At 39.3% G+C, this 10,912-nt stretch overlaps 1 protein-coding gene across 1 annotated transcript in view; it reads right to left on the minus strand.

The window, feature by feature from the left end:
- The window catches only part of NSMAF (neutral sphingomyelinase activation associated factor), a 39,229-nt gene extending 30,904 nt beyond the window's left edge, over positions 1-8,325 (minus strand). Inside the window, exon 1 of the mRNA XM_058831302.1 lies at positions 7,967-8,325. Coding sequence (XP_058687285.1) covers positions 7,967-8,019 — 53 coding nt within the window. The 5' untranslated portion in view covers positions 8,020-8,325. The remainder of the gene's footprint in view (positions 1-7,966) is intronic.
- Between the last annotated feature and the right edge of the window lie 2,587 nt (positions 8,326-10,912).

Raw genomic sequence — 10,912 nt, forward strand, 5'->3', positions numbered from 1 at the left:
AATGTTCTTCCTTCTATTATGTATAAGCATATACAGTCAATTTATTAACCACAAGCCAATTATTATTATTTAAATAATTTAAAAACAAGTCAAGAAACTACATTCTTGAAAACTACAAAGGCAGTACCCCATTTGTTTTTAAAAAATCTATTCTCTTTAATCAGGAAACAGCCACTATTGACACAGGGAACATAAGCCTCAGAGAAATGGCACTTATGGCCATTATTTTTTTTCCAAGAAAGCTATAATACCTGTTCAATAGCATTAATTTCTGAAATTCTTCATTTTTGGGCTCTCTCTTTTGTCTCCACCTATTCTTTTAATAAACTCCTCACATTTTTATATTCTTTCCAAATTCCTGTTGACAGCACTGGTATTTACTAGATTTTTTAAGGTTTTGGTAAATGCAGGCATCCCTCATGTATTCAAGACAAGCCATGTTTTTATATCAAAACATTGGCTGTTATTCACAGTAACTATAATATGCTCAACATAAGCCAAAATACCAAGAACCAAGAGTGTTTGAAATTTTTCATTATAACTGCCTCTGTGAAACTATTGTATCTTTGTACTTGTCACTTTATAAATCAATTCACCTTCCCAAAACCAGAAGCTGTAGGCAAGAATTTAAGGTATTCTTTCCCCAGCATAACACTTGCTGCTGCTGAACCAGATAATTTAATGAAGGGGTAAAAAAAGAAAAAGCGAAGATATGCACAAAAACTCAAGATAAACTCTTTATATAGGCTAAATAAATACTGTGGAGAAACTGTAGATTTACTCCTTTTTAAATACCACGTTTGCTAGCAGCATCCAGTTTACCCTTTAGCTATTCTCTCTGTGTCTCTTCCACATGAGTAGTCATTCTCCAGGCTTAGAGACAGCATCACTGAAGAGCTTCTTGCTGTAGACCAGCGACCTCCTGTGCAATGATGTCCTGCTCACTGACCTCAGCTTTTCTGTCTGGAAAATGGGTTGTACTGCTATGCTGGAAGCTGTTAAACCATTTTTCCTCAAATACTGTCCATCATGGAGGCTAAGTGCATTTTCCATATTTATTTTCCCCTCCCACTCTCCAGAGTTTTCCATGTACTTCTGAAAGCTCTTCCTAGCATTTCTATGATTGTTGCTACTCGCAAGTCCATTTACTCTAACTGCATTTTCCTATATTTTCAGGCTGTAACAGTCACTTCTGTAGGCAGACAGAGCCCAGATATCAAATCTCCACAAATACAATCACAAGTCTCTACTTCTCTCAAGCACCCACTGCAACTGGGACAAACTTACTGCCTGTCCCAAGACTATCTCACAAAAAACTGTCCCTTTTAAAATTAATACGATACCATAAGAGAAAGCAAAATTTTCAGACTTGCATCTCACTACTGACTAACAAATCCAGACCAGTTCAAGTTACTGCTAACAATGAACTCTGAAGATTACGATGCGTGATCTCTGTAATAACCTTCTGGAACTTCTCAACTCCTCTCAGTCTTTATTGCTCAAGTATTTAAATTTCATTTGCCTGTGTTAATGAGCCATAGAGTTGTCAAAGAAAAATCAAGTTTCATGACATGTTACTACAGTACAGTCAGAGCTTTTTATTTTCACAGAAGAAATGTCTTTCATATAAATAATCAGAGCCTCTGATAGTTACTGTATCAACAGGGTCCCTCTTGAGATGCATCACTGCACATGATGACACTTCAGGCTTGCCAGGAGGTTTAACAAGTATTTACAGATAGCAAAGGTACAGATCAATCTCTGGCATGTTTCCTAAGTAGACAAACAGTGTTGTGAAGGCCTGAAAAAAATAGGATATCAATCATAATAGCTATAAAATTACAGCAGTGGGGATCTTCAATGTGCAACCAAGCAGTTGGGCTTTGGGCTGACTGCCTTGCAAAGAGCTACAGGAGGTATTCCAAAGACACTTGTGATATCAAGATGACCAGCACACCAAACTTATATACTATTAACTGGTATGTGGTACTACAACAAGAATTTGTATGCATGTTTACATAGACTTAAAATAGTAATTTAATTCTGCACATGATAGGAAGACTTAAAAAAAAAAAATCAAAAAGTAACAGTAGGCAGAGAATGCATGAGATATCCTGTATAAGAAACAGGTAAAACCTGTAAGAATTGGAAACTTTATTTTGGCTTTCAGCCACTGAGCAGCTGTACTGTTCCCAGTGCTGTGTAATTAACAGCACACACTGTAAGCCTATGACTTTATCACACTGACCTGGAAGGGCAGCCGGGATCAAAAAATCAATGTCAAGACAAGTAACAATAAGCAAGTCTGTCCCCAGTCTACCCATCCTTGCCTTCAAGTCTGATCCCAAGACATAAAAACCCCGCAATCTAAGCAGTTAGTCAGGCAAATAATAAGTTTTAACTTGGTAATGTAAAATAATCCTTTAGTATGTAAAATAAAAAGGGGTTTTGATTTTTTTTTTCCACTTTTAAATTATCAGCAAGAACCAGCATCTTAAAAAAAACCCAACCAAACAACAAACTAACAAACAAAGCCCAGATCTGGTTCATACATGTTTGGAGGAGATCCCTTCAGTTTTTATTAAACACCTTTGCCTGGTGCCCTAAAACTCTGTATTCCTGTAATACAGTAATAAACAAATGTCACAAAGTTATTTTTCAGGCAAACAGAAAAGGATCAAGTTTGAGACATTTTTCTTATTACCAGCAAGTGGTTAATTTTGATCCATTTTCAAAATTAACAGCCCAATTGTTACTTGAAACTTCCCAATATAAATCATTAATGGGTGTTTATTAAAAATCTACTTAGGTAGAAAGGTAGTGCTATAGCTTGGAAAGCAACTCAAATATCTGTTGACACAAAATCCTTTGAAATCCAGCAATAAAACTCACAGCTTAAAGCTCATTACAGGATATTTTTATGCTTGCATCCTAATAAAGACAGGTTTATGCCCACAAATGTTGTGGTCACAATGCTGTTTAATGGTTTGCAACATAATTATGAAGTTAGTAAGCCACAGGCATGTCTTCAGGGATCATCGACCTATTTTTTTCCTACAATGAACTTGACATACTAGGCTATCAAAAAAAAGCCCAATATATTATTCTGAAAATGACAGAGACAAATTAGACAATATTTTCAAAAAAGTTCAAACCCCATGGAAGTAGCTGTAAGGGCTGAGAGTCTGCAAGATGTTCAATGCCTTATACTATAGCCTCTTAACAGTCCAGTCTTTACCCTCAATGTCTCACCAACAGCAAACAAACCTTCAGAGAACTTCCAAGATGACTGAATTTTCTTACTACGTGTAGTATTTGAAAAATGGCACTTGAAGAAAAAAAAAAAAAGCAGCTTCAGTAACTCTGCAGTAACTCTACACGCTTGTAATGCTTCAAAAACTACTTCCAGTTGTGGAGACCAGCCAATTTTGACTTAAAAATTATCACAATAGCAGACAGGCCGTAACTCAGGCTTCTATTCAGAGCTGGAGTTCTCCCAGGATAGTTTTGCACATGGAACGGTACGTGGAATACAAGAAACAGTACCATGTGAAGCGGTCAGGCATAAGAACAAGGTGGCCAGGAACAAGACTTTACCCTTTGGAATGCAGCAAACTCACACAGCAGCTCTGCTGTCAAGAGATGCTGGGAAAGAGGCAGTTTCACTTTCCAAGGTAAAATAAATCAGTAGCCACCACTGCCACTATTGCAAAGCCTTGAGCTTCAGAGTGGGTGAAAAGGCACTTACACTGTTACATCTCAGGTTTAATGCAATTTCTGCATTCAAAAATCCAACAGCAGCAGCTTGGAGAGGGAAGGAAAAAGAACATGCTAGATATGGGAATATCTTTTATTACAACTCACACAGCTGGAAAAACCAACACCACCAAAATAACACAATGAGTTTCCCAGACCCAAAATAGAAAGATTTTCAGCCACAGCTGTGCCTGTCTGTCTGAGAGTGTATGGTGGGGGGTAGGAGCTACATCAATGGATGATCAGTAAAATGTAAGCACACACATCTCTGCAGCCCCTCAGACAACTTTAATTAAGGCTTTAAGAGCTTTTGTGTTGGAATATCTTCAATCCCCACACAGTGTTAAAAGTATACAGAACCTGGTGGAGTAAAGAGTTGATCTTTTAACAGTCTACGAGGAGCTGTTTGAGATTAAAAGGTAAGCACCGACACTTAAGGGGAGAGGTAAATTAAAGCATGCTGACATAATTTTGCTTGAAGACCTAGTTCAAATTCCTGTCTTTGTACAGTCCCAGAAAGATTAGATTAAAAATAACTGAAAAATTCATATGCCAGTCAGTTGGAAGGTATTTTCTTGTGAAGGGAATCGGTATTCCTTTCAGAAGCAGCTCCAGGTAGAAAATAGAAAAAGGTAACTATCTTGCCAAGAAAAACAAAACTCACTTCCTTTTTCAAAGAGTTACCATATAATTGCCACTCAGAAAAAGTCGGAGGAATATGAGTCAAGAACACGCCCAAGACGCATAAGAAAACTCAGTACTAAGTGTCAAGAAAACATTTGCAAAAACTTCAGCTTGTATGATGTCATTCCCAATACACAAGGTTTGGGAACCCAAAGGCACCCAAACATTCCTAGCATTGTTCTCAGTATGCAGCCAAGAAGCCATTCATTCTTTACAAACTACAACCTGGAGTTTAAAAATCCTGCCAAGATGCTACAAAGTATCCTCCAAACAAAAGTGTGTTGCATTAGGTTTAGTCTACTTGAGAATTTTACTGTTACTCTGCTTGATGTATGTGTCCCTCTATACTTCAATTTGAAAAAGACTCAGACATCCAACAACATCTGGGGAAAAAAAAATAAGAAAACAAAACAAGTCCACAGTTTATTTTATATACCAATTTCACCTACCAACTGAAGCACTGGACTTATTCAAAGTGGACACAGAATGACCATGCAGGGACCAGTGCCTTGGCAAAATCCTGTTCATACTATGTAGGAAAGGTACCCATTGATCCTGCTTTAAATTCATAATCTCTGATTGAAGCCTTAGTATTTTCGTCCTTTCATCAGAAAAGCACATGCTAGAAATCTACTTGGACACAAGGGCTTCAAGTGGCTGATCCAACACCTTGCACAATCACTTGACCTGAAACTGGAAGCACAACCCTGATAACAGAAGGAAATTGTTAGGGATGAAAAAACAGGGCAGCCCAATCTAGCAGCAGCAAAACCAATTCTAAAATTAAACCTCCTCCCAACGAGAGCAAACTATCTATAGGCCAGCTGTAGGACTCATTTGCTGATGTTTGGATAAAAGCCATCAGTATGCATATTTTGTCTCAAGAGAGTAAGATAAGGCTACTGATTAAAAAAAAAAAAAAAAAAATACATATACAAATCCAATGCCCAAGCAAACATCACACCAAAGATCCATCTGCAACACCTACATACTGCCAGTAGGTTGCTTCATGTGTGCGATGTTTCCAGCAGAAGAGATAAACCCCTCACACAGGAAGCCAAGCAGGGTGCAAGACAAACCAGTAGCACTGTATAGAGAGCCCCCATATCAAGCGTTTACACTTGCCTGCATTTGGGCACACTGCCAGCAGAAGTGAGAAATCAATTTATAAAGAAAGCAATGACCTAAGCCAAACACCACATCATCTAATTTGATGCTTTGTACTAAATTTGTTTGTAAAAAAGGATTGCTGTTCGTGAAGGGGCGATATTTTAGGGATTATATGAATTGTCCTGCACACAGTACATTTCAGCATTTTCTTGTTTTCTACTAGAAAATGGCATATAGTCATAAAAGAAGGCTTATGTAACTGGATATTAAAGTGGACTAAATAGTTAAGAAGAAATATTTTTTTCAGATCACTCAAAACTAATCTGATCTACCTTCCCTCCAAAGCAACTACATAAGAACATTAAGTTCTTACTAAGTTTCACAGTACTCTTAACTAGAACTTTTATAGCTCAAAGTTTTGTAAAAAGAAATGTACAAGTAACAAAAAAATCAAAAAAATAACAACAAACCCCAAAACAAAACACACATCAAATCCAGTTGCCACAAAATTTTAAAAAGTCCTGGTCAATTTCACTAGGTAATATCTACATAAAAGATACAAAGATCAAGCAAAGCTTTCAAGCAGAAGTTGGTGTCTCTAACAGCCACCCAGCACCTAGGTAAGAAAAATCTCAGAACCTGTCCCTTCAATTAAGTCATAGCAAGCTGGTTTTTTTCTTTCTGTTTTAAGGTAGAACTATAAGGACAACACACAAGAAAAATACAGTGATTCTGATCTATCTAAGCTCAAAATATTTTAAATCACTTAAATGCTTTAAAGATTTCATAATTGAGAAAAGCACAGGAAAAGAAGGAGAGGGACAGGCTGATATAGAATACAAAGCATTTAAATTTACTCGGATTTTATAATAATATCAATTGTTAGGCAAGAGGGAGAAATGGCACTGCAGATATAGGAAAAGCTGCCAGTACAAATGAGAATGAGACTGATCTTTCATGAAGTGCTCAAATTACAAGCTCAAATAATGTGATCCTGGTATGCTTTTAGGTATGAACGAAGAAAAAAGTTCTCATCAATAACTGTGGATCAGTAATGCTGACATTGATATGCTGTTTGTTCTCAGGGCTTTTCAGAAGAGATTTAGATCCCACTTGGTTTCTTTGAGACAAGTCTGATTTTTGACCTTTTTTCTCAGCTTAAAAGAAAAAAAAAAAGGAAAAAGAAAGAAAGAAAAGAAAGAAAAGAAAAAAAAGAAAAGAAAAAAAGAAAAAAAGAAAAAAAAATAAAAAGAAAAAAAAGAAAAAAAGAAAAAAAAAGAAAAAAAATAAAATAAAATAAAATAAAAGACTATTTACATTAATAACATAACACAGCTCCCTGCAGCCCCTTACACACAACTGAAACCACAGCAGCCCCCCAAAGAATCAGATATACGTGAAACAAGAAAACGTGATCCAGAACACATCTGTACGTCAAAAAAAAACAAACACTTCAGAGGATGTGGTAGCTTCCATGGGCTGAACAGCTATGAATCAGAATTTGTATGGACAGAGTGAGTCCAGCTCTTCATCATGTGGTTTTCTCATCAACAATAAACAGTGCTGTGCAACCAGCAGAGACCTGCACCAGGAATTTGCACAGGGCTCGAACTGGACCAGCCTGCTGTTTCTTTGGTTCCTGCAGCAGGAGACAACCACGGATCCCTGATCCCCCCGGAGAAGGTGCTGGGTGTCCTTCTGCTGTGTGACCCATGCCGACCTATTGCTCTCACAAACATTTCCTACGTGGAAATATTAAGCTTGCAAAAGATTTTGAAACTTTTTGACAAGGCAGATACAGCTAAACCAGGCAAAAGAAAGTGGGACACTACCCAAAAATAAGAGAGTAAATTCAGGATACACTCAAGCACGTGTGATAAGGCTTTGTTGTAGGTTCAGAAACAAAACAAAGATTACAGTCAGCAAGCAGGAACGGGCTAATTGAATTTAACACTTTAAAGAGACAACACAGAGTCTGTAATTTAAGGGTTGACAGTACACTGACTACAGTGCTCAGAAAAGAAAAAAAAAACCAAACACCAAAACAACAAACTTCAGTGAACCACGGCTCCATGCCACAAGCACAACTGAGAACAAACTAATATAGAGAAATCTACAAAATCTACAAGACGCTATTTTTCACGCAGTTTATGCAAAGCAAGCAGCATTCCTGTTTCCCCAGGTCCTTTCCCCACCCTTTTCAGCTTTAACTCAGAGGAACCATCAGCCACCTGATCCCAACAGTAACAACAACGAGGGGAGGCAGCGCCCGGGCTCTCCTCCCGCCGATGCGCCGCGGCCTGTCCGGAGGCCGCGCCACCCGCAGCTCCGCCGGGCCCTCCCAGGGGCCGGGACCGAGCGGGGGCGACCAGGACCGAGCGGGGGCGGCCGGGACCGGCGAGGCAGTGCCGCTCACCTCTCCTTGGAGTACAGCTCCCGCTCCAGCCGCCGCCTGCGGATGAAAGCCATGGAGCCGCCCGGCCGAGGTGCCGGTGCTGCCGCCACAGCAGGCCGGACCGGGCCAGGCCGCGCCTCAGGGAGGCGGGGAGAGCGGGCCGGTCGTGGCCGCAGCCGGGCTGGCGAGCCCGGCCCGCCCCGTTTGTACGGCGGAGAGGCGGGGGAAGGTGGCCCAGGGAAAGGCCGGAGAAATAGAGGAGTCGGTCGGCACCGAGGGTTCTGCGCCCTCGCCCGGGCTGTGGCGTCTCTGCGGCCCTTCGGGGCCTCCGCGGCGCACACGGAGGGAAGCTCACGCTGTATTACATTGCGAAACAGCTTCTTTATGTGGATTAAAATAAAAGTTTTAATTGTAGTGCCACTGCAGTGAGATCATTGTACCCGTAATGCGTGTGACGGGAGCTGTCCGGGCAGGAGGTGTGTCCAAAGCCTAGAATCACAGAATATGCGGAGTTGGAAGGGTTCCGTCAGGATTGTCCAGCTCCATGCCCTGCACCGCGCATCCCCAAGAGTCACACCATGTGCCTGAGAACATTTTCCAAAAGCTCCTTGAACTCTGTCAGGCTTGGGGCTGTGACCACCTCCTTGGGGAGCCTGTTCCAGTGCCCAACCACCCTCTGGGTGAAGAACCTCTTCCTCATATTCAACCTAAACCTCCTCTGACTCAGCTTCATGCCGTTTGTTCAAGTCCTATAATTGCCTAGAAAGACCTCTATGGAAACAGGAGTTAAGTGGAATCTCTTAGTTTGTGTAAAAACGCTTCAATTCCTAGAACCGCCACTGTATCTGAAAAATTTATTATGGTTTTACAGACATGATCTCTTGTGCAGTAGAGAAACATTGCTTTTTGCATATTTATAAGTTAGGAAATTGGATTCATGGAGAGGATATAATTTTTCACACAGGAATTAAAAGAATTACAGGCTTCTTGACCTCAAGGGATTGCTGCACTCTCTGCACTGAGGTGGATTCAGGTATATGTTGATCAGTGTTACTCAAATATTTTCAATTTGTGAACATAACTAAGAGAGTTGTTGTATTTATAGAAGGCAGGTTTACTTTGGCTAATTGTCTTTCAGGGTCTTTAGGAGTACTTCACAGAATCTAAGGAGGCAAAGATCACAGTTTGAAAACTACTTCTACCATCTGCATGTACTATTTTTCTAATCAATTTGTAAAAGCACCTGTTTGAAGAATATCTGCAAAATTTGCATGTAGCTTGTACAAACTTCTGACAGTATCTGTGAATATTCATTTGTCCAATAGCCAACCTGATTTTTCTTTGCTGCATCCTTGTCATGCTTCCAGTGGAAATCATGGAATCACAGTCATGGAAAGGCTTGGGTTGAAAGGGACCTTAAAAATCATCTAGTTCCAACACCCCTGCCATGGGCATGGACACCTTCCACTAGACCAGATGGCTCAGGACTCCATCCAGTCTGGCCTCAAATACTTCCAGGGATGGGTTATCCACCACTTCACTGACCAACCTGTTCCAGTGCCTTACCACCCTCACAATAAAGAATTTCTACCTAACATCTAATCTAAACTTTCTTTTAGTTTGACACCATTACTTTTGTCCTTGTCACTACATGCGCTTGTAAATAGTCTCTCCCATCTTTGTTGTAGGCTCCATTCAGGTACTGCAAGGACATAATTAGGTCACCCTGAAGCCTTCTGTTTTCCAGACTGAAGAATCCTAAATCTCTCAGCCTTTCCTCAGAGCAGAGGTGCTCCGTTCCTCTAATAATCTTGGTGGCCTCCTCTGGACTTGCCCTGGCAGGTTAATGTCCTTCCTGTGTTGAGGATCCCAGAGCTGGATGCAGTATGTGAACAGTATTTATGTGCTTCATATTTGTCTTAATAAATATTTGTATATAAATATATACTTATTCCTATAATTTTTTCTGAGGATATGTATATCATCCTCTCATAGACAAAAATTTTCTCACTTTTCTTATAGACTACACTCATAAAGGATTTATTCTTACAGCTTTATTCTGCCTTCTTTCCAGTATGACTTTTGCCTTTATCTTATAAGGCATCAACACCAACTAGAGTGCAGTAATTATGCCCCATGTGTTACGTATAAGAGGAACATTCATAAATACACCCCAGTAAGAACTTGTTTGTTTTACTTTGGCAGAAATTTCTGCTTAGAACTGATTCTAACATAATGCCATCTACTTCTCCACTTTTTCTCCTATATAATTAAGTTCTTCTCAGGTATAATATTTTACCTTAGCCATGATGATTTCATCCTCCTAACTTTAGACATTTATTCTAGTTAAGAAAATAGTTTTGAAATTTGATACTGTCTTCTAGTTCTCACATTGGTGAGAAACAAATTTTTTAATATAGCTGTATTCTGTTGCATCTTGCAAATCACTAAAGAAAATACTGAATAGAACTGAAATGATAATAGATCCTTATGGGTTCTCATTGCACGTTCTCTCCAAGTTTCATTTTTGTAAGCATGCCAATTGCTTGGTGCTTTCATGAAAATTATGTTTCTTTGGCTTTTTGTTTTAATGAAACTGTCATGGGACAGTGTCTAAATGATACTAAATTCAAGATCAATGATACTTACTGTTTCTCTTTTTCTACTGAATCAGTGAATTTGATTGTAAAAAAGGGCATTAGAGTAGTGTGAGAGCATCTGTTCCTGACAACCTTATGGTAACTTCTTGATTGTGAAATTTATTCTAGATTCTTCCATAACATCAAAATAAATCTGGATTGCTTTAGACCAGCTTTCCTTAGATGCATTTTATCTTTTTCTTGTCTCTTTAAACCTATATAGTCTTCTAGCAATTTAGAGATTGTCTTTGCTACAATATTAAGTAAATTTCTTTAAGTCCTATTAACTCGCTTACATAAAATTTACATAGTTTTTAGCTCATTCCTT

Source organism: Poecile atricapillus, chromosome 2 (genome assembly GCF_030490865.1).
Source record: "Poecile atricapillus isolate bPoeAtr1 chromosome 2, bPoeAtr1.hap1, whole genome shotgun sequence".
Classification (NCBI taxonomy): Eukaryota; Metazoa; Chordata; class Aves; order Passeriformes; family Paridae; genus Poecile; species Poecile atricapillus.